This window comes from Schistocerca piceifrons, chromosome 6, assembly GCF_021461385.2.
Source record: "Schistocerca piceifrons isolate TAMUIC-IGC-003096 chromosome 6, iqSchPice1.1, whole genome shotgun sequence".
Lineage (NCBI taxonomy): Eukaryota > Metazoa > Arthropoda > Insecta > Orthoptera > Acrididae > Schistocerca > Schistocerca piceifrons.
The window spans coordinates 334,435,496-334,461,030 of NC_060143.1; the positions used below are offsets into that span (position 1 = coordinate 334,435,496).

General features: G+C 40.2%; 1 protein-coding gene across 3 annotated transcripts in view; it reads left to right on the forward strand.

The window, feature by feature from the left end:
• The window catches only part of LOC124802610 (zinc finger protein 160-like), a 220,150-nt gene that overhangs the window by 190,715 nt on the left and 3,900 nt on the right, over positions 1-25,535 (forward strand). For all 3 annotated transcript variants that reach the window (XM_047263493.1, XM_047263492.1, XM_047263494.1), the window contains 4 exons: positions 201-284; positions 12,860-13,033; positions 15,874-16,108; positions 17,066-17,163. In XM_047263493.1, the coding sequence (XP_047119449.1) occupies positions 201-284; positions 12,860-13,033; positions 15,874-16,108; positions 17,066-17,163 (591 nt within the window). The remainder of the gene's footprint in view (positions 1-200; positions 285-12,859; positions 13,034-15,873; positions 16,109-17,065; positions 17,164-25,535) is intronic.

A 25,535-nucleotide genomic window follows, 5' to 3' on the forward strand; every position in this document is an offset into this window, starting at 1 on the left:
TGATAAAGGGATTCCTGGCCCAAATTGTAATATATATATATTTTCACTGTGATACTTTGCAGAGCAGTATTTTGTTGCTTCAATAATCTCATTAGTTTTGGAAATGTGTAACTAAGTATGCAATGCTATACTGCATAAATAATTGTTTATTGTGTGTGGATACATGGTGTGTACATTACAGATGATGTGTTATGCTACAGGTATACAAGAGCAGCTCAAAGCGTAAAGCACATATTTTGAAAATACACCCAGGTGCAGAACTGCCACTAAGTAACCGTCGGAAGGTAAGTGATTCTTACTTATCAGAGGGCAATGACACTCACTACTTTAAGAAAGTTCATGTGTTTGTAAGGCAAGTGTGGGAAATGATAGACATGAGTTTGTTGATATAAGATGTGTGTCACATTATTGTACGAGGGCAGTTCAATAAGTAATGCAACATATTTTTTTTCTCGGCCAATTTTGGTTGAAAAAACCGGAAATTTCTTGTGGAATATTTTCAAACATTCCCGCTTCGTCTCGTATAGTTTCATTGACTTCCGACAGGTGGCAGCGCTGTACGGAGCTGTTAAAATGGCGTCTGTAACGGATGTGCGTTGCAAACAACGGGCAGTGATCGAGTTTCTTTTGGCGGAAAACCAGGGCATCTCAGATATTCATAGGCGCTTGCAGAATGTCTACGGTGATCTGGCAGTGGACAAAAGCACGGTGAGTCGTTGGGCAAAGCGTGTCATCATCGCCGCAAGGTCAAGCAAGACTGTCTGATCTCCCGCGTGCGGGCCGGCCGTGCACAGCTGTGACTCCTGCAATGGCGGAGCATGCGAACACACTCGTTCGAGATGATCGACAGATCACCATCAAACAACTCAGTGCTCAACTTGACATTTCTGTTGGTAGTGCTGTCACAATTGTTCACCAGTTGGGATATTCAAATGTTTGTTCCTGCTGGGTCCCTCGTTGTCTAACCGAACACCATAAAGAGCAAAGGAGAACCATCTGTGCGGAATTGCTTGCTCGTCATGTGGCTGAGGGTGACAATTTCTTGTCAAAGATTGTTACAGACGATGAAACATGGGTTCATCACTTCGAACCTGAAACAAAACGGCAATCAATGGAGTGGCGCCACACCCACTCCCCTACCAAGAAAAAGTTTAAAGCCATACCCTCAGCCGGTAAAGTCATGGTTACAGTCTTCTGGGACGCTGAAGGGGTTATTCTGTTCGATGTCCTTCCCCATGGTCAAACGATCAACTCTGAAGTGTATTGTGCTACTCTTCAGAAATTGAAGAAACGACTTCAGCGTGTTCGTAGGCACAAAAATCTGAACGAACTTCTCCTTCTTCATGACAACGCAAGACCTCACACAAGTCTTCGCACCCGAGAGGAGCTCACAAAACTTCAGTGGACTGTTCTTCCTCATGCACCCTACAGCCCCGATCTCGCAACGTCGGATTTTCATATGTTTGGCCCAATGAAGGACGCAATCCGTGGGAGGCACTACGCGGATGATGAAGAAGTTATTGATGCAGTACGACGTTGGCTCCGACATGGACCAGCGGAATGGTACCGTGCAGGCATACAGGCCCTCATTTGAAGGTGGCGTAAGGCCGTAGCATTGAATGGAGATTACGTTGAAAAATAGTGTTGTGTAGCTAAAAGATTGGGGAATAACCTGGTGTATTTCAATGCTGAATAAAACAACCCCTGTTTCAGAAAAAAAATGTGTTGCATTACTTATTGAACTGCCCTCATAATAGTGTATCATGTTCCATGCAGATCTTGTTGATTAATTCATTTTTTGTTGATAGTGAGTTATCTATTACAGGAAATAAATAGTAAATTGATATGCATTGAGCAGTGTATCCACTTTCTCACATATATATGGTGGGATTGCTTAAACTTGAGAGAGGGTAATAGTACCATGTTTAATACGTGTCTCGCTGATTTAAGAAGAAAGTTTCTGAATTTGTACATATACAGAGAAATACTATTTAGCAAAAAAATCCAAAATAAAGAGGCTTCAAGTGTGATCTAAAGAGGTATTAAAAATGAAGTGCAGAGATGAAGCAAAATCAACTCCAGATTTTGAAATGAGTGTTTTGTGGTGGCTGTAGCCCTTCTTTTAGATGCAGTCCTGGGTCTTCTACATATCATTGTATTCAGTGGCTGTCTAGGCATACAGCACTGCCTGAACAAAATTGGGTTATCATACTTACTGATAGTGTCAAATGGCATACATTTGCACCATTAAAAAAGAAAGGGGTATTAAGCACTAGAAATAGTTCATCTTCAAAATGGCTCTGAGCACTATGGGACTTAACTTCTGAGGTCATCAGTCCCCTAGAACTTAGAACTACTTAAACCTAACTAACCTAAGGACATCACACACATCCATGCCCGAGGCAGGATTCGAACCTGCGACCGTAGCGGTCGCGCGGTTCCAGACTGTAGCGCCTAGAACGGATCGACCACTCCAGCTAGTTCATCTAATTATAACCTTAAGCAACCATCAATCAAGTATATTTTTGAAAAAAAATCATTGATTTTTCATAACAAGTAATTGCCATGTGACAGTGCTGATACCACATTTCAACAAAGGTCACAGTCATCATCTCGTAGCCTTAAGATGATGACACTTGTTGAAACACTGCCGTATCTTGAATACAGCCACTATGTTGGAAACCTGCCAACCTGAAGAAAATAAGGTGCAAATGCTGAGCAAAAATCATTGAGTTCTTGCAAATCAGTAATCCAGTGGCTAAAATGTGCCAGTTCTGAAAATAGTAGAATGACAACTATTCATGTAAATTTAAAGGACAGACAATGGGGATAACGTTAGCAGTAGCAAAAATGTTTTATGTGAGGCTCAATAAATAAACAGTGATCACCATGGACTATCATCTAATACATGGAATGCAGAGACGTGCCATACTTATTTTATGTCATTAGATAAAAGTGAATCGTGGAGATGGAAGACAAGCCATTGGCTACTGCAAATGGCATAGCTTGGGGCAAGGGGGTATCATCGCCCAAGGCGGCACAGATGTGAAGGGGGGGAGGGGGAGGGCAGGTGGCAGGGATCGGCTGTGCTGAATAATCCTCTCTGCAGCATCAGGCCGTATTATTATATCAGATAATTGTATTGTCATCAGGCCTACATACGTACTTAGGCAGAATTTAAAGTCAGTTGGACTAGTGGAAGTGGTTAAAATGGAGAGTTGTAAGATTTGACCTAAGCCAATATAGTACTTATATTTGTTGTTGCTGTTGTTGTGGTCTTCATTTCAGAGACTGCTTTGATGCAGCTCTCCATGCTACTCTGTCCTGTGCAAACGTCTTCATCTCCCAGTACCCACTGCAACCTACCTCCTACTGAATCTGCTCAGTGTATTCATCTCTTGGTCTTCCTCTACGATTTTTACCCTCCACGCTGCCCTGCAATACTAAATTGGTGATCCCTTGATACCTCGGAACATGTCCAACCAACTGATCCCTTCCTCCAGTCAAGTTGTGCCACGAATTTCTCTTCTCCCCAATTCTATTCAATACCTTCTCATTAGTTATATGATCTACTCCCCAATTGTATTCAGTACCTTCTCATTAGTTATGTGATCTCCCCATCTAATCTTCAAGATTCTTCTGTAGCACCACATTTCAAAATCTTCTATTCTCTTCTTGTACAGACTGTTTGCCGTCCATGTTTCACTTCCAAATATTTTCAGAAACGACTTCCTGACACTTAAATCTATACTCGATGTTAACAAATTTATCTTCTTCAGAAACGCTTTCCTTGCCATTGCCAGTCTACATTTTATATCCTCTCTACTCCGAGCATCATCAGTTATTTTGCTCCCCAAATAGCAAAACTCCTTTACTACTTTAAGTGTCTCATTTCCTAATCTAATTCCCTCAGCGTCACCCGACTTAATTCGACTAGATTCCATTATCCTCGTTTTGCTTTTGTTGATGTTCATCTTATATCCTTCTTTCGAGACACTGTCCATTCCGTTCACTGCTCTTCCAAGTCCTTTGCTGTCTCTGACAGAATTACAATGTCATCGGCGAACCTCAAAGTTTTTATTTCTTCTCCATGGACTTTAATAAATACTCCGAATTTTTCTTTTGTTTTCATTACTGCTTGCTCAATATACAGATTGAATAACATCGGGGATAGTCTACAACCCTGTCTCACTCCCTTCCCAACCACTGCTTCCCTTTCATACCCCTCGACTCTTATAACTGCCATCTGGTTTCTGTACAAATTGTAAATAGCCTTTCGCTCCCTGTATTTTACCCCTGCCACCTTTAGAATTTGAAAGAGAGTATTCCAGTCAACATTGTCAAAAGCTTTCTCTAAGTCTACAAATGCTAGAAACATAGGTTTGCCTTTCCTTAATCTATTTTCTCAGATAAGTTGTAGGGTCAGTATTGCCTCACGTGTTCCAATATTCGTACGGAATCCAAACTGATCTTCCCCGAGGTTGGTTTCTACCAGTTTTTCCATTCGTCTATAAAGAATCCGCATCAGTATTTTGCAGCGATGACTTATTAAACTGATAGTTCGGTAATTTTCACATCTGTCAACACCTGTTTTCTTTGGCATTGGAATTATTATATTGTTCTTGAAGTCTGAGGGTATTTCACCTGTCTCATACATCTTGCTCACCACATGGTAGAGTTTTGTTAGGCATGGCTCTCCCAAGGCTGTCAGTAGTTCTAATGGAATGTTGTCTACTCCCAGGCTCTTGTTTTGACTTAGGTCTTTCAGTGCTCTGTCACTCTCTTCACGCAGTATCATATCTCCTATTTCATGTTCGTCTACATTCAAGTACACCGCCCCTCTATATACTCCTTCCACCTTTCTGCTTTCCCTTCTTTGCTTAGAACTGGTTTTCCATCTGAGCTCTTGATATTCATACAAGTGGTTCTGTTTTCTCCAAAGGTCTCTCTAATTTTCCTGTAGCAGTATCTATCTTACCCCTAGTGAGATATGCCTCTACATCCTTACATTTGTCCTCTAGCCATCCCTTCTTAGCCATTTAGCACTTCCTGTCGATCTCATTTTTGAAACGTTTGTTTTCCGTTTTGCCTGCTTCATTTACTGCATTTTTATATTTTCTCCTTTCATCAATTAAATTCAATATATCTTCTGATACTCAAGCTGATACTCAGCTTTTTACCTGCTTGATCCTCTGCTTCCTTCACTATTTCATCCCTCAAAGCGACCCATTTCTTCTTCTACTGTATTTCTTTCCCCATTCTTGTCAATTGTTCCCTAATGCTCTCACTGAAACTCTCTGCAACCTCTGGTTCTATCAGTTTATCAGGTCCCATCTCCCTAAATTCTCACCTTTTTGCAGTTTTTTCATTTTGAATCTACAGTTCATGACCAGGTCAGAGTCCACATCCGCCCCTGGAAATGCCTTACAATTTAAAACCTGGTTCTTAAATCTCTGTCTTACCATTATATAATCTATCTGATACCTTTTAGCATCTCCAGGATTCTTCCATGTATACAACCTTCTTTTATGATTCTTGAACCAAGTGTTAGCTATGATTAAGTTATGCTCTGTGCAAAATTTTACCAGTCGGCTTCTTCTTTCATTTCTTACCCCCATTTCATATTCACCTACTACATTTCCTTTTCTTCCTTTTCTATTATCGAATTCCAGTCACCCGTGACTATTAAATTTTCGTCTCCCTTCACTATCTGAATAATTTCTTTTATCTCATCATACATTTTATCAATCTCTTTGTCATCTCCGGAGTTAGTTGGCATGTGAAGTTGTACTACTGTGGTAGGTGTGGGCTTTGTGTCTATCTTGGCCACAATAATGCATTCACTATGCTGTTTGCAGTAGCTTACCCGCACTCCTATTTTGTTATTCATTATTAAACCTACTCCTGCATTACCCCTATTTGATATTGTTTTTATAACCCTGTATTCACCCAACCAGAAGTCTTGTTCCTCCTGCCACCAAACTTCACTAATTCGCAGTAAATCTAACTTTAACCTATCCGTTTCCCTTTTTAAATTTTTTAACCTACCTGCCTGATTAAGGGATCTGACATTCCACGCTCCGATCTGTAGAATGCCAGTTTTTTTTCTCCTGATAATGACATCGTCCTGAGTAGTCACCGCCCGGAGATCCGAATGGGGGACTATTTTACCTCCGGAATATTTTACCCAAGAGGACGCCATCACCCGTAAACCATACAGTATAGCTGCATGCCCTCGGAAACAATTGTGGCTGTAGTTTCCCCTTGCTTCCAGCCGTTCGCTATACCAGCACAGCAAATCCGTTTTGGTTAGTGTTACAAGGCCAGATCAGTCTATCACCCAGACTGTTGCCCCTGCGACTAGTGAAAAGCCTGCTGCCCCTCCTCAGGAACCACACGTTTGTCTGGCCTCTCAAGAGATACCATTATGTTGTGGTTGCACCTACGGTACGGCTACTGTATCGCTGAGGCACGCAAGCCTCGCCACCAATGGCAAGGTCCATGGTTATTTATATGAAGTTAAATAAAAGCTTGTCAAGTATTTTACTCAAAATAAGAGAACAAATTTCGTGTATTCAATTTTGAAACACATGTGGCTGGACATGATCTGCTGTTTCCTCACAACAAATGCAATTAGTGTGTCTGTTTTCATTTTTATTTTATATGATTTGTCAGATATATAGGAGTGTTAATGTAGATTCTTGTCTTGTATATTTTTATGCTTTTCAGTGGATTTGTGGTTTTACCCATGTAGAGCGTTTCTTACGTGTTTTAATTTGTTTATTTCCATCATGATTTGGTGGCATTATAGCTCACAAAACCGCGAAAAGGCTAAGAGAATGTAGAGTATTGTACCGAAATAAAAAGAAAGCCAAGGAGGAGAGGACCAGAAAAAATGCAGGGGCAGTTGTAAAGTTTGCGAAAGTTTCTTTGGAGATTCCAGAATCCACACCGAATCCATCAGGTGTCAGATCTTCAGAGGCTAGTGCTGCTCAAAACCAAGAAGAAACTGTAGTAGTACAAGTACCTAACACTGATGACTTGCTGGGACCTGTAATTTGTTTTATGAATGTGTCTGTTTCATGTGCTTCTGATGTGACTGCTGAAATTGCAATGGTAGAGCAAGCTGTAACCACATCCACTGGGTCAGGCTTCGTGAGAAACAATATTAAAAAAAAAATGAAATATATATTGTAACATGCAGTATCTAGTAGTACGGGAAGGTCCTGAAGTATTTTAGCACATTAATTCAGACTTTGCTGAAGGGCCAGCAGTATCACACATGGTTCAGTCAACCAGATATAGACTCTATCATGCCGAAGGTATTGCAAAAGAGGCAGGTAATGAGAGAGACATTGACAAATTTTTGCAAATGGAAGAAGTTGGAAACAATACTTTAAAAGGTTTAAAAGGGGAAAAACAACATCACTGTCAACAGAAACAACTTTTTAGAACTGGTGCATCTACTGGCAAGGTACAATCCTGTTCTTAAAAACATTAACTAAGTCTAGTATCCCCATCAGCAGATGTTACACTGCAGACAGATAAGCAGGTTCAGTTTGCGCAGTGGGATAGTGCGGAATCCTGCCAGGAAGAATGCAAGTGACACTTAGCATAGGCAGACTCGCTATCCCCAATGCAATTTGCTGATTTTGATGAGTCAGCAGAAAGGTGAAAGAATTACTTGTGCCGGTTCTTGTGCACTGCCTGGTAAGGCCTGTCGTCTATTCAGTTGATAAGGCTGCTTTGCTGTTGTCCAGCAGCATAGGTGAATAAGAAGTTGTCCAAAATTTTAAGTCTTCCATTGATTGCGAGAAACTTCCCTTTGATGAGCTTTGTTGGTTGCTTATGCAGTGTTTTGCACATAAAACTCATATAGTGGTAAAGCAGTTGTAGTTTAACCAGCACCACAAGTGCCATGGACAGCAGTGTGCAGCCTGCATTGCCGATTTGCAGGTCTTCTTGTGCAAGTGTTATTTTGAGTGTCCCAAATGTGCTACCTCTTATGGACGCTCACTAATTCAGGATGTGATTGTCAAGTTAGCTCCTGATCACGAGGTTCAGACTAGCCTATTGACCATGTGTGAACTTTCTATAGCTGACATTGGCCAAATTGTGGAATCGCAAGAGCTTTCAGCGGTGGCAAGGGATGTTCTTTCTGGTAATGGCAGGTGGCACAATCGGGTGTGCATGGTAACCAGCCCCTGGTGACCTGCAGGATACCAAGGCAGCGTCACTTCCCGTGAGTCGTGGTGTGTTGCCGCTGTTGACGATTTCAGTGCACAGGCATTGTGGCACTGCCCATCCTCACCAATGCCGACCTCGGCAGGTTTGTATGACTCTCAGCATTTTAATCCCACCAATGGCATTTTTCGGGTTGTTGACATTGTTCTACATCCCTTTATTCGGGGAGCCAGCGGTCCTGCCCTGATTATAATTTGTTGCATTATTGCATGTTCGCGGGAGCTGGCCAGTTTGTGTGGGGTATGCCTGCAGATAGGTCGTTTGGCAACTGTTTGTGTTAGTTAACCTGGTGTGAATTGGTCATCAAACATCTCACTGGTTTCACAGGAATCAGGGACTGGCTCTGACATCGCGCATATGTCGCCCTGGCATACTTTGCTGACATTGGTTTTGGATGGGCGACCACTTTAATTTCAGGTAGACACATGAGTGACAGTCAGTTTAATTAACTTAGATATGTACAGCCTGTTGGTGTGCTTGGACTTGCAACGGCTGCTCCATCACTTTCTGTCTATAGTAAACAACAATTCCGTTGGGGGGGGGGGGGGGCAGTTCTCTGTCTTTGTGAGTTGTAAGAATGTTAGTGGCCAATTCACAATTCACTGATGATGCAAAATATCTTTGGACATGAGGTTTTTCAGTTTTTTGGATTCAACATTGTTGAAAAAGTGCATTTACTGCCCCAGTCCATTCCTTTTCACAGTCTGGAATCCTTACTGCATTCCTGTAGCCCACGGTTTGAGAGTACCTTGGGCCGAGCAGAAAATATCGAGTGTTTCTCTTAAGCCATTGTTGGTACCTAACTTTTGTCATCTCTACCCCATTCCCTTCGCCATGTGCGACAATGTAAAGTTTGAGTTGTAGTGTTGGCAGGATCAGGATGTCATTACCTCCATTTCATCGAGTCAGTGGGCCACCCATTTGATTGGGTGGGCAGTATTTTTCTTACATTGACACACTCGATGTTTACCTGCAGTTGCCATTGGACTCTGTTTCTTGGACTTTTGTATTCATCAATACGCGCTTTGTGCTATACCAGTTTAATCACTTGCATTTTGGAATCTTGTCTGCACCAGGAATATACTAATGGTGTTTGGAGGAATTGATTCACAACATTCCCTGTTGCATCAATTACCACGATGGCATCTGGGTCTCGGGCCCTACTTGGGAGGAGCATTTAGAAATCATCAGTTGATTTTCCAATGCCTACTGGATAATGTCCTTCATTGCAAGCTGTAGAAATGCAGCTTTTTCTCCCCATAGCCACATGTTTCAAATCTCATGCTTATTAAAGGTGGCCTTGTCACCACTGATGACCTCATCGAGGCTGTTGCCCAAGAACCTAAAGGAACTCTAATCTTCTTTGGGTGAGATTTCATATTGTGCTCAGTTCATTCCCCACGCTATGCACAGCTGCCAGCCTCTTAACCAGCTTCGCCAGAAGGGCATTAACTTTGTCTGATTTGTGGATTGTCAGTGGACTTACCAGTCCCTCATGCAGGGTTTGTGATCTGCTCCCTGTCTGGCTTCCTTTGTGCTGGGTAAACTATTAACTCTGGCCTACAATATGTCCCAGAATGGCGTTGGCACCTTCCTGTCCCATCAGAATACGGATGGCACCAAACAGCCCTTTCCGCTGTACAGCATTATTATTCATCGGTGGAAAAAGAGATGCTAGCTATTACTTTCACGGTTAAAACATTACATGTCTTCCTGTATGGGGCGAGGGTGAGATTCCTCATCTCCAACAACAAGTAATTGGTTTCCTTCCTTAGTTGGGATAGCCAGAACACATTTCTTTGTGTGTGGATTAGGCGTGGCATACATTTTTCCTTCTATGTGATTGGTTCATTGTTGTCCAGGGGGTTCTCATGCTTGCCACACAGGAGCAAAGCTGCTGTGTGGTCATTCCCCCCAGCATTGTGTCCTCGCATCCCGAGTTGCTGCAATTGTTGCACTGGGGTATGACTCATATGAAGATGTTGGTTTGTCATCACGTCTTGTGGCCAGCGATCGAACATCTGGTGCACTCCTGTGCACAGAACCAGGCTGCACTGGCATACGAGTTCCCTCCTTGCATGGTCCAGGGACAAGTTGTACATCGATTTCACTAGCCTGTTTTTGGACAGCATGTGGGTGTTGGTGGTCGATGCATTGTCCAGTTTCCTGTACATAGCCAAGCTGTCCTACACATTGTCAACTGTAATAGTTCCTTTGTTGGTTATTTTCGCCATTGAGGTGTCCCCAGGACCCTGGTATCCGACAAAGGTTAGTAATTAATGTCGTGGGAATTTGGGGACTTTTGTGTTTACAGAGGCATCCAACATCTGACTACTGCTCAATTTCTCCCGGTTTCTAACTCAAGAGGTGAAACACTTTGTGCATACTTTTAAGAAGTCCATGTTTGCTGCTTCCTGTGACGAAGTGTTGTTGAGTTTTCTGGCTACATACCATGTGACACCAGTCAACAGGTACACTCCGGTGGAATAATTGTATGGGCACCAGACCTGGGATATGATGCACCCTGAGTCGCATGGCATGGACCACCATGGGGTTCCACATTTTCCTCCCAGGGCTGCTGTTTAGACCCAGTCCTTCGGCTGGTGTGGCTGCCAGATGCCATGGTGGGCCACAGCAATCATCAGTTGTTTGTGGTGGATGTTGGTTGGCAGCAGCTAACTCCCCATGCAAATCAACTACATTCATTCCCATCTTGTGCTGCAGCTGCCCCCACCTCCATTGAAGCCCACAGCTGCACCAGTCCAGCCGATGTGGAGCACATGGATTTTGATCCACCTTCCTCACCCTCCATGCCCTCCCACCCCTTACCTATGATAGTGGTGTCGCTTCCACTGCTGCTATGTGCCCTTCTGCCTGAGCCAGCAGTGTTGGGGTTGCCTCCTTCAGTGGTTGGTCTGCTGACGGGTCCTCCAGGGGCCTCTCCAGTTCTGTGCCAGAGGTTGAGGCCCAAGCCTGGTCATCAGCCCTATGTGGCCTTTTCAGGGGCAGGACTTTAGCATCCCTGCCAGTGGACATCACGAAGAGGCAGATGAACTGGTGTGGGCAGTGCACCAAGATGGTGGGAAAACCTGCCATGGAGGGCACACATGACACACACTATGGGCAGACCCATTGGTAGAGGTGTTTACCTGCAGACAGCAGTAGGGTGGGTGAGCCAGTGGTTATTCATCTGTTTGAGTTCAGTACAGGGATGACAGCAGTGGAAGCAGCCAGAAACATTTATGCCATGTATGGGGTTAATGCCATTGGACAGAGCAAGGCAAGAAAATGGTTTTCTCATTTTAAGGAAGAGTGTTTTGACATTAGTGACTCTCCACATTCAGGAATACCTTCAGTGTTTGATGAACATTGTTTAAACAGATTAAATCACAGTGATCCATATCAGTATACTCAAGAACTGGCAAATGTGATGAACTGTGATCATTTCACTATCATGTGACATTTGCATGCAAGGGAGAAGGTTCAAAAATTGGGTATATGGATAAGCTAAAATCACAAAAATCAACATGTCGCCATATGTGCATCTCTGCTTGCTCATCATCTGTTGGCTCATGATCAACAACGACCATTCCTATCCTTTATACTGGTGATGAGAAATGGTGTCTTTATGCCATCATAAATAAAAGAAAGAAATGATTCAGTCCAAACAAAGCAGCAACTCCCCATACCAAGCCCTGCGTGTATCCCCAAAACATAGTGTCATGCATCTAGTGGAACAGGGATGGTATGGTGTAATACGAATTACTTCCTCGAGGTGTAACCATCACCACTGACACGTATTGTTAACAAACCATCTGATTTCTACAGTTGCGAAACTGAAAAGTTATCCCACTGTTGGAAAACTGTTGCAAGTAGTGAAGGAGAATATACTATTGATGACTAAAGCCTCTGTTATATGTATTTGTTATGTTTATTAAACATAACAAGGAAGAATGCTAGAACTTGTGCACCAATCTAACAAATAAATCCTCATTGCCAGATTTGTACATGCCATAGATAGTGGAGTATTTCCTCACAGTTAAAGTACACACACACACACACACACACACACACACACGTGCGCATAAATGACCAAGTGATGCCAGAGCATTGTAACCGAGGAAGTAAGTAGTTTCATAATGTTGTCCCAATAGCCCAGAAAGCAAGCACACATTAGTTGTAAACAACCATACGTTATGTCCAAAAACAGTTACCACCAATGCAGTTGTCTATTGTAATTGCCAGAGGGTAGCAGTGAGAGCCAGTATGGAGTGCAAAGTGAAGGCCATTTTGATGCGTGTGCACTTAGGCCCAGATCTCAGTCATGGAGTGTTCTGTGTAATGTCTTGTGACTATGTCAGGGTCTGTGGTATTGCTTGCAGAAAGTTTGTTCTGAAGCATACTAAATGACTATCTCAGTTGTTCCTAGGCTGGAACACGAGATTAATGTTCCAGTGAAGCATATTCATATGAAAATAATAAATTTATTATATTAAACAAATAGTAAAACAGTTATTATTTGTATATATTAAATTACAGTGGGGAGTTTTGCAACTCATTAATTTTAAACAAAAAGTGAAAACCGTGATTATTTATGTATATTAAAAATTTTCAGGGTGGAATTCCTGAGATACCTGGCCTACCTGATCCAACTTTCTCTCAGACGGTGGGTAGTGTCACAACCCACCCTCATGGTTGTCAGTGGTGTCATAAACAATACGCTTCGAAGGCAAAATTGCTACAGCATCAGCGGAAGAAGCATATCGAGCTGCTGCCACCAGGACAGCAGGTAGGTCTTCAGGAGCAACCTTGTGTGTGTGTGTGTGTGTGTGTGTGTGTGTGTGTGTGTGTGTGTTTTATAAAATCAGGTCAGTAATGTAACATAGACTCCGTGAAGTCCAACCTATTTATATGAGTGACAATTAACAGCACACTTTCTTCAGCCTCAGTGGTTGGTGGACACCCTGAGTATGAGAATTATCAAGACTGCAGGACAATGACAGACAGGTAAATGCATGGTCTGGCTGTGTGGTTGGGAAAACCTGGGCATCTGGCCATTGCCGTCCAACATGAAGGGTTAACCGCCATGGCTGAATTGAGTGTCCAGAGTAAATATCAAATAAAATTAAATCGAACAAAAACTGAACTCAGCTAGCTACAGAGAAGCCAGTAACATGGTTACAAAGACAAAAATAAGAAGTCTGTAGGTAAAAATGTGTCCTGAATCCTAAAAGCAGTTTTTAAGTTATTTAAAAAATTTGAAATTCCCTTCCCATCCCCCATGGGAGAGGGGTCAACCTTTTTATTTTCAAGTGGAAACCCTCTCCCCGATTTTTATTTCAGATCCAGATTCTTCACCAAAAAGCCTTGGGTCTACCCACTGTAATTGGCAAAGTTCAATTTTTATGGTTATTGCAGTTGACGAACTTCTCTGAGGTGGATAAATGGGAACCTTACAGGCATCACTGCATTTTTTACACAGATCACAAACCTATCATTCCTGCATGCCTGTGACATCCAAAGAGCACCCAAGATGTTGTCCCAGATGCATCAGTCAACCCATATGCTTCAGTTTTCATAATATATGCACGAGGTGATGTGTCTTTTGTTTCAAATCCGCCTTTTTGTCTTTCTCGAAACATACAAAAAAATATTTAAAATTAATATTTGTCAGACCATATAGTTGAAATATAGTACAGTTAAATCGGACTCGTCTTTTTTGTAACTAGCTACTTCACCAAATACTAATCCTGAGTTATTAATACATAATCTTATTAAAACACCACATGTATCATGTAAATTAACATCAAAAGTTAATAGACAACTGAAATCTGGCAAAATTTTGTAACATGTGTGGACCACCAGTGTAATTATAAATGTGGATTAAGATCTGATAATCATTCCCAAAGAGTTATATTAACTACAACTTCTGGTGAAAGAGATGTGTTAATAGATAACTCATCTTGTTTTATCTTTAGTTTGGATAAATCATTATTGCCCTCCACCAGAGTGTCAAAATGAATACCAAGCTTCTACCTTACATAAATCTGTATCCTGTTTCGAAATATTTATTCTGAAACTTGTGGACAAAGGTTGGTTTTGATTCAATATCCAACTAAACGAAACCCTTAATTAGTGGATTTACAGCAAAATCAGATTGTACAGTTATAAAAAACTGTAAATCCTTTGATATTTGTAGAAAAGTAGATTGTAATTCAAGTTTTCTTTATATGAATCCTTAATGAGTTCCTTAAGTTTTTTATGGTAGACTTGTAATTCCATTCTTAGTTCATCACCTTGGGTCCTAATTGTTCCATTAATTCAGTTTTATTTGCATCTGGCTTAGTATCTAACATATTTAAAATGTATTTGTTTACTAAACTGCTCACTCTAACTTTTCAAAAATTCTTTTGTATGTTGTTCCATATTTCGGGTCGGTACAGGTATACAACTACCACATGTAATTTGCTTCAGGTTGCTACTGCTGTCAGATTAATACTGTTAAAACGATCTTTCAACTGCAAATATACTCTTTAACTCGTCATCTCCTTCAGATAGGATTTAACACAGGACAGCAAACAATGCTCGAGTAGCTCACTGTGGTGCAGTGTCAGCAGGAAGCTGGATCACTGCACTGGGTGAACTGGGCTACAGTCTGTAGATGTGCGGCTGCTGCTGTCATTGCTCGGTGCTGTTTCGTACTTGTGGGACCAATAGAGCACTTTTAGTCATTTGATAGATGTTGACCACCAGTTTTCAGATTCATAAATTTTATAAACTTTTCTTCGATGTAACTGTTGTCCATGGATTTAATGACTACCCATCAACAAAGTTAATCCTTCTTAAATCTCTTTAAATGCAGTGCCGACAATGGCCTGTGTGCTTCACTGTAATTTCGGGTATTGAACATGTTTCTAAGGACAACAGCAGTGCTTGTCGAAAATTGTTTTTTCAAAAATTAATTTCTCCCTTGATACGGACTTCCTCACTATTGGAGCTGTATCTATGCTGGAACTCATATCTCTCTTCAACTCTCTACTAAATGATTGAAAGCACTTCTTAATGATTGCAACTATATTGATTTAATTTTTCAGTTTCAACAACATATATAAGGCAACCCTTTGTATTCAATTTGTGAACATACTTTGATATGTCACTACATTAAATCTGTAATATGTTCATGGGCTACAGCTCTGAACCTTTGACAGCTAAGCTTTGTCTCTCCTATGTGACATCACAATCCATGTCGTGGTATGCCTTGCTTCTGTGAGCTGGAGTAACAGTCCAACCATCAGATACCACAAATAAAAGTATTTTCAGCTGTGGCAATCGTCACTCTTCGATTGGATAAATTAACATAATATCATTATATTCGGAATGCTGTGCTGCACCACATTGTCACTTTATAATGTAGGACAGTGTGTTGCTTTCTGCAACCATAACATGTGGAGCCATCTGAAAAGGACTGTGGATGGAAATGCCGTACTTCAATAATTGACTAAGTGAACTGTTACTCAGGCTGGAAAAAGCTCAAGGAACATCCTTTGCCTAGCATATGCCAACCATTGGCTTGGTTTTTTCACTTACTTACACAACTGATGTAACAAAACCAATTTTGAACTTCTTCAGCTGCCACGTGGTCAGCGAACCAGCTCATCATCATCTGGAAATCCTCCTAGTCCTGCTCAATCAGGATCAGGCAGTAGCCGCAGCCCACAACACTCCACAGCTGACAACTACTCACAGTTAGCATTGACCAAGAAAGACCATTCTGTCCAAGACCACGATGACACTGTTGATGCAGAAAATGGACACACCAGTAATGATGATCTTTTGGTTGATAATGTCATCAATATAGTTCCTGGTAAGTAACTTAGAGTTAAAGCATCCTTATTGGTCACACAGTCTTAATTCAGTATATATCTTTCATTTTTCTAATTTTTGAATTGAAAAATTGTAAAATTGTTTCATTGGTGCAGGCTAACAGAAGTATCTGGAGGGAATGTTTTACAAAGCTGTAATATGTTCAACAAAACATAATATTTCTCTCTGTATAAAAACTGTATCATCTATATGAGAGTTTGTTTGATTCTTTCTATGTATGCCACAACATGAATGACTTCATAATCTGGAAAGTGTGACTCAATGTTGGGATAAGCATTTTACATTATATGTGGTTTATTATTGATGGGAAATGATGATGATGATACAAAGAAAATTGTTTTGTATGTGGTGGCGGCTTTTGGCACTTAAATGATAGTCGAATGCTACTCTAATTCTATTGCAACTAAAACACACACCCTTTCCATATGTGAACTATGAGTGCTGCAAGTTATTTCTCCAAAAGTTTGAGATATAATCATTCTCAGTATTTAACTCAGTGAATCCTGTGAGGCAATAAATGGGTTGCAGTTCCCAGAATGAGATTTTCACTCTGCAGCGGAGTGTGCACTGATATGAAATTTCCTGGCAGATTAAACCTCGAACTCAGGACCTTTGCCTTTTGTGGGCAAATGCTCTACCATCTGAGCTACCCAAGGACAACTCACTACCCATCCTCACAGCTTGAGTTCTGCCAGTACCTCGTCTCCTACCTTCCAGACTTCACGGAAGCTCTTCTGTGAACCTTGCACCACTTGCCCGCGAAAGGCAAAGGTCCCAAGTTCGAGTCTCGGTCTAGCACACAGTTTTAATCTGTTTGGTTAAAGTTCTGTCCATAATTAAATTGTTTTTATTTATTTGTTGGTTGATCATTGTTAATGTTTCATATTGATGCATTTTATTGTCACACTGACCATAAAAATATCATCATGCTTTCCAGGTGATTATGAGATAGCAGCTACTGCAGAAGATCTGCAGCAATTACAAGAGTCTGGAATTATAATTGATGCCTCAGCTCTCAGAGATAGGGCATTCAAGGTATGTAACATTTTCAGTTTCATACACAGTTGCTTGTTTATGGTGGATGGGGCCATGGGGAGTTGTAAAGAAACTGAGGTGAGGCAGTTATGAAATATTATATTCAAATAATAGTTAATTAAATCTTATGACAGCAATATTGAAATAAACTTGTGTGTATGGTCCATAAAGTTAGTGATGAAATGTGCAAATGGGGAATGAAGTGACTGTAGTAATTAGTTACTTCAAGGTAGTAGCATGTAGTAGGCCAATTGTAACATCCAGGTTCACCAAATATTGTTTCATTATTTAATTTTATTTGCAACTGCGGTAAAACTCTTTTACTGACTGCCTAAATGTCACTTCTCATTGCCTGCTCACCAGTTCATCATCCAGGCTACTCGTAACAGTGTCCTATATGTTGAACTACTTTAGAAAGGCCTGCCAGCTTGTGATCTATTGTTGCTTTCACTGTAACACACTGCAATATTCTCTAAAAAAGCAAACTTCTACTTATGTTTGGAGTAATACTTGGTGCGGTAAAAATATTTGCCTGTTTTTAATTAATGATGCATATTACACAACATTTCAACGTGTTTATTGAGACCTTATTTTCTGGAAATGTAACATATTTGGATACCTCTGCCATTTAAGAACCATAAAATAAAAGTCTTTGGATTTAACAAATGACATTATGTAAGTGGTTATAATTTTTTCTTTTGAACTCTTGAAGTCTCCCCACCAAAGCTGTCTAAAATACACCCAAATGTTTCATTTGATGTGGCAGAGATTTCTTGGTGAATGGTTCATGTATAGCTTGTCCATTGCACTTAGTTTGTTGATGTACACTCTTGATATAAGAGAATGTGCCCAGAAAAAGAAAATCACTTGCGCTCAGACGTGGGAATCATGCGAGCCAAGCAAGGCTCTCTACTTTCCGTTCCAAAGGTCCATAGTGAGGAGATCCTCAATGAGACTATTCATAGGCTATTTTAGCCATGCATCATCAAACAGAAAGCCATTTGCATGCTTATTTACAGTCATTATTATAAAGAGCAGTCAAATGAAAGCAAGACAGATGGAAAAACATATAGGTAAACATATAGGTTGGCGCTTACACAGAAGATTACAGCAACTAGCCATTTTTTACTAGCTATTTATTTATTTAAACAGCGCTGTTGCCATTGTCGAACCGACAGGTTCATCTTCAGACAGCTAGTTCACCTTTTACATTAGAGTTCACCTTTTACGTTAGATTTCACCTTTTGTTTCCCCATCCATCGAAATTTCCTTCGGGCTGTGGTGCCCTACAACGAAAACAAGATGCGAGACAATGTCTTTTTCACTGTAATTGTTCCTCACAATGATTTTAAGTGATGTAAACAAATTATTATTCATTAAAGGGAAGATGTTTTGATTATTTATGATGAAGAATCCACGCCATTATGTTCCAGTGGAGGTTGCTTACTTTTTTTGTGTGTATATATGCATTATACAGTTTTCCTTCTCATCCCGTACGATAAGTCTTCCCTGACCCACAGTTCTGGTTAACTTTCCCAATATCTACCCCTTTTCGTAGACCTCTCCACTCCTTTTCCTCATTCCTCTTCCTTCCCCTTTAACCTTTGTGCCTGAAGATGGAGCCACTGGCTCCAAAAGGTTGCCAATTACAACTGTCTTTCATGAGTGTGTTGTGCTGCCGCTTGGTGAGTAGATTTTTTTATACATCAAATAATGAGATTGAAGTTGAGACATAATTATTTTGCGCAATTACACAATTTTTTTATTTTACTGAGAGTAATGATGGAGCTGGACTAATGATACAGATTTACAAATGAACTGTGTCACCATTTGTCTGCATACGAAGAACATTTTGAATGCCTTCTTAATAACTGTGGACTTTCATAGACTAAATTCATGATAAGATATAAAATACACATAAATTAGGTCACACAACCACTCACCCGCAGATTGGATTATGCATAGGCATACTTAAATATTGTAGTTCGTGCAGTCTTTTACATGTATGGATGCACCACTCCTATTGATCTGGAGGTGAGTAGTTGGCTTTCCACAAAATTCATCACAATTTTCAAGCTGTTGTCCAGTTCCCACTCATCTTGGAACAGCAGATGCTAGCTATATTGCTTTCTCTTTTACTCTTAAAATACATCAATGTTAACTTGCTGGACACATTTGAGGAAGAACTCTTTCTCCTTCTGCTCCACCAGTCTTGAGGGTTTTTCAATAGCATTGGAATTACATTCTGTATAATCATCCCAGAATTATTGCTAGAATTCTTATTGACTGCCGTAGTCTGCCCCTGGTAGCTGAGTGGTCAGCGTGACAGAATGTCAATCCTAAGGGCCTGGGTTCGATTCCCGGCTGGGTCCGAGATTTTCTCCGCTCAGGGGCTGGGTGTTGTGTTGTCCTAATCATCATTATTTCATCCCCACCGATGCGCAAGTCACCGAAGTGGCGTCAGATCGAAAGACTTGCACCAGGTGAACTGTCTACCCGACGGGAGGCCCTCGTCACACGACATTATTATTATATTGACTGCCATAGCACAAATCTTCAAATGATTCTCATAAAAAAAAACAGTTTATAATATTCAGTTTATTGTTGGTCCTTCAGCTGTGAAAAAAGATAACAATTATATAATATTTTAAAACCTGTATAACACACACCACCTAAGAGTAGTCCTCTGGAGCAGTACTCCAAGCGTACATGTTTGGAGCTGCGGACAGGTTCACATCACCTGATTACATGATTTGTGCAGGATTATTCATGGTGGGACTACTAAATAGGAAGGTCTGACTTCTTTTTGTAACATTGTTGGTAATTCATGAGGTTCCTAATTATTAAGTAGCTGAGGTTTTCTTATGTAGTTATTACGGAATGATGTTATTGCTGTACTGATTTATGGCTTCATCTCTACGTTTTAATCATGCCACTTGCTTGCACAAGCATATTTTTATCTAAATTTACATTTATACTGTATTTTGTGTCCAGGCGATAAAGTTATTTTTGCAGCTGTTGCTCTGAAAGTGGCTGTTACTCTCAGAAGATGGACAGAATGGCAACAAAAAGCCAGATGTAGTTAGTTTTGATAGTGGCTGGGAAGAAGGGATGAAGGCAGGGACCTATACTGCCTATTAATGACAGGGGTGAGGCCGAAATATCTGGAGAAGTTACAGAACTTTGTGAGAATGGGTGTGACAAGGTGCCTGTCACTGATATTGAAAGGAATTTGTTAGTGTGACATGGTGATGAGAGAAGCAATTTCATCTAGTTAGAAATAAGAATTAAGCCAATCATTTCTACATTTTGTGATTGGACTCACTCACTGACTTATTCCCAATTTCTCCTCCCTGGCATGCTGAAAAATAAAGCAAAAGGTGCTACCAAAATATACATAAACTTTCATCACTTAAAGTGCTAAATATACAAATAGAAAACAACATGTGTGAAGGTGTATGCATATTTACTCAGAAATAAATGATTACCAACGACAGTGGGTCATCAGGTTCCTATATACACCTCGTCTTACCATACCCCTGGATTTAGGATACTCAGTCCGTGTTTGTTTCATTCCATTTGTAGCATGTAAAGCAATCATGGCAAAGAACGCCTTTCTCGACAGTAATACATAAAAATGAAATTCTGATGGCAAAAGTATTGCATTTGTTTAATCATTGCATGTGTGAAAATTTACTCACCAAAAAATGTGCAAAAACTGTGTACAAAAGCCTGAAGCCAGCAGCTGGCCACAGAGTTCATTATGTGGATTCATGACAGTTAAAACTGTCATTTATTTCCCTGCACCAATGTATTTGCTAATTCTTGTAGTTCCACTCATTCTACTTGCTGATCATTGTGTAATATCTGCTTTCACTAGAGATGGTACTCAGAGAGAGAGAGAGAGAGAGAGAGAGAGAGAGAGAGAGAGAGAGAGAGAGAGAGAGAATGTTAACTGTAGCTTGTTAAAGGACTCATCTGAAAGCGAGTAAAGTTTTCATTCTTTGTGTGTGCCTGTGGAAGATTTATGATGCTTCTACTATTCAGTGTGTTGTCTCCTTTACTCTTAGATTATTTAGAGTCTGTCAAAACTTCCCAGACTAACTTTACATAAATAACATAAGTTCTGTTTCAATAGTATACATATATAATGAGGGCAGGCAATCACACAAATAGAGAATTCGGTGGTGAATGGAAGGATGTACCACAGAAGTAATAGAAATTTGTACTTATCTCACTACCAATCTTCAGAGCTGATTTGTGGAAAACACACACACACTACCAGCTGCAGTTTGAGTTAAGGTACTAACTGTGGCTAAAGAAGGTGTGTGTATATACTTTTGATAAAACTTGTCAGCTGTCAAGAAGAAAGAAAGATCGCTAACTCAAGCGCTATCTCCATTATTTTTGTTGACTTGTGTATTTAGTGAAATTTTTTCACCTTAAACTAATAGTAAATCAAAATTTTTTTGCACTTCTGATTCAGACAAGTTGCATCTCTTTTCTTTACTGATAAGGAAAATTTCCTTGTCTCTAACCCAGTTTCTTTCATGAACTTGATAACCATTGAAAGACCATTGCATTTTACCTTTATTGTCTCTCCTAAGTCTGTGGAAACTTTCAGAAAGATTATATAATGTCTGAGATAGTGAAGGGAGACGAAAATTTAATAGTCATGGGTGACTGGAACTCGATAGTAGGAAAAGGAAGAGAAGGAAACGTAGTAGGTGAATATGGAATGGGCCTAAGGAATGAAAGAGGAAGCCGCCTGGTAGAATTTTGCACAGGGCATAACTTAATAGTAGCTAACACTTGATTCAGAAACCATGTTTTAAATTGTAAGATGTTTCTAGGGGCAGACGTGGACTCTGACCACAATCTATTGGTTATGAACTGTAGATTAAAACTGAATAAATTGCAAAAAGGTGGGAATTTGAGGAGACGGGACCTGGATAAACTGAAAGAACCAGAGGTTGTAGAGAGCTTCAGGGAGAGCATTAGGGAACGATTGACAAGAATGGCGGAAAGAAATACAGAAGAAGAAGAATGGGTAGCTTTGAGAGATGAAATAGTGATTGGGAAGGGAGTGAGACAGGGTTGTAGCCTATTCCTGATGTTATTCAGTCTGTCTATTGAGCAAGCAGTAAAGTAAACAAAGAGAAATTCGGAGGAGGAATTAAAATCCATGGAGAAGAAATAAAACTTTGAGGTTCACTGATGACATTGTAATTCTGTCAGAGACAGATCAAGTAGGTAAAAAGACGAGGGCTAGTAGAAATCCTTGGGTAACAAAAGAGATATTGAATGTAATTGATGAAAGGAGAAAATATAAAAATGCAGTAAATGAAGCAGGCAAAAAGGAATACAAACATCTCAAAAATGAGATGACAGGAAGTGCAAAATGGCTAAACAGGGATGGCTACAGGGTAAATGTAAGGATGTGAAGTCATATATCACTAGGGATAAGATAGATACTGCTACAGGAAAATTAAAGAGACCTTTGAAGAAAAGAGAACCACTTGCATGAATATCAAGACCTCAGATGGAAGCCCAGTTCTAAGCAAAGAAGGGAAAGTAGAAAGGTGGAAGGAGTATATAGAGGGGCGGTGTACTTGAATGTAGACGAACATGAAATAGGAGATATGATACTGCGTGAAGAGTTTGACAGAGCACTGAAAGACCTAAGTCATAACAAGGGCCTGGGAGTAAACAACATTCCATTAGAACTACTGACAGCCTTGAGAGAGCCAGGCCTAACAAAACTCTACCATCTAGTGAGCAAGATGTATGAGCCAGACGAAATACCCTCAGACTTCAAGAAGAATATAATAATTCCAATACCAAAGAAAGCAGGTGTTGACAGATGTGAAAATTACCGAACTCTCAGTTTAATAAGCCACGGCTGCGAAATACTAACACGAATTCTTTACAGACGAATGGAAAAACTGGTAGAAGCCAACCTGAGGGAAGATCAGTTTGGATTCTGTAGAAATGTTGGAACACGTGAGGTAGTACTGACCCTACAACTTATCTTAGAAAATCGATTAAAGAAAGGCAAACCTACATTTCTAGCATTTGTAGACTTAGATAAAAAGCTTTTGACACTGTTGACTGGAATACTCTCTTTCAAATTCTGAAGGTGGCAGGGGTAAAATACCGGGAGTGAAAGGCTATTTACAATTTGTACAGAAACGAGATGGCAGTTATAAAAGTCGAAGGGCATGAAAGGGAAGCAGTGATTGGGAAGGGAGTGAGACAGGGTTGTAGCCTATTCCTGATGTTATTCAGTCTGTCTATTGAGCAAGCAGTAAAGTAAACAAAGAGAAATTCGGAGGAGGAATTAAAATCCATGGAGAAGAAATAAAACTTTGAGGTTCACTGATGACATTGTAATTCTGTCAGAGACAGCAAAGGACCTGGAAGAGCAGCTGAATGGTATGAACAGTGTCTTAAAAGGAGGATATAAGATGAACATCAACAAAAGCAAAACGTGGATAATGGAACGTAGTCGAATTAAATCGGGTGATGCTGTGGGAATTAGATTAGGAAATGAGACGCTTAAAGAAGTAAATGAGTTTTGCTATTTGGGGAGCAAAATAGCTAATGGTGGTCGAAGTGGAGAGTATATAAAATGTAGACTGGCAATGGCAAGGAAAGTGTTTCTGAAGAAGAGAAATTTGTTAACATCAAGTATATATTTAAGTGTGAGGATGTCGTTTCTGAAAGTATTTGTATGGAGTGTAGCCATGTATGGAAGTGAAACGTGGACAATAAATAGTTTAGACAAGAAGAGAATAGAAGCTTTCGAAATGTGGTGCTGCAGAAGAATGCTGAAGATTAGATGGGTAGATCACATAATTAACGAGGAGGTATTGAATAGAATTGGAGAGAAGAGAAATTTGTGGCACAACTTGACTAGGAGAAGGGATAGGTTGGTAGGGCATATTCTAGTATTGGAGGGCAACATGGAGGGTAAAAATAGTAGAAGCTTGCACAAGATAGAGTAGCATGGAGAGCTGCATCAAACTAGTCTCTGGACTGAAGACAACAACAACAACAACAATGCATGCGAATGACACTGTGCAAACACATGGATTCTGTAGTTTACCATCTCTGTGGCTGTTATCCTTGTAGCTCATTCTGATTACAATGAATATCAGTGGAGGATTGCGGTAGTACAACCCACTGAAAATCAGATAAAATTCTCTGTAGCTACAAATGTTGTTTTATTGGTGTACATTATATTTTCTATGATTTAAGTCCATCAAAAGTTGTTCCTGTTACAGTGTGTTTAAAACTCGATTAATGTTGTTCCAATGTTGGAACTATTTTTGCTTGTGTTGTTATATGAAAAAGTGCAAGGAACAAACTGATACAAAAAAAGCAGTTATGAACAGATTTGTATTTTAATTGCAGCCTGCAGTTATTGTTAAATTGGGGTGCACAAGTGGCTGAGGGAGGGGGACTGAAATACCGTGTGCTTCAATAAATGAACAAACATTTTTTACTAAAGGCAATGTATATATTAAGTAATTTCTACTGCTTCAGTTACTTTTTACTAATATTTAACTAGCATGATGCATTTTGGCAGCATGCTGCCATCATCAGGTGCATTCCACTTACATGTACATTATGTTGATCCGAAGTGTGATTAGTTTTGTTTGCTGTGGGTTCCACTGAGATGATGTGTTGAAATACAATCATATTTGTTGGTAATTTAGCTGTCTGGAACACAGATTACGGTGAGGAACACATCACAGCTTAATATTTTCACACAAAGATAGTTACTATGATGTAAAGAACTGTATGTGAAAGAGTTAAGCTTTGATGTGTTTCTCACTGTGCACTATACACATTTCACAAGCTACCGTATGGTGTACGGCAAGAGGATATCATGTTCCACTACTAGCCATTTCCTTTCCTGTTTCCCTCACAAATGAAGTAAGGGGAAAATGACTGCCTATCTGCTTCCATACTAGCCTGAACTCTTCTTTTCGTTGTTGTTCTTATACAAATTGTACATTGGTGGCATAGAATTGTTCTGCAGTCGACCTGAAATACTGATTCTCTAAAGTTTCTCAATAGTCGTCTTCCCTCCAGAAATTCCCATTTGAGTACACAAAGCCTCTCCGCAATACTTGTGTGGTGATCAAACCTACTGGTATCAAAACTAGGAACATACCTGTGAATTGCTTCAATGTCTTCCTTTAATCTGATCTGGTGAGCATCCCACACACTAGAGCAGTACTCAAGAATGGGTTGCAGTAATGTGCTATATGCTGTTCCTTTATAGATGAGCTACACTTTCCTGAAATTCTCCCAATTAACTAAAGTCAATCATTTGTCTTCCCTGCTGCCATTCTTACATGCTC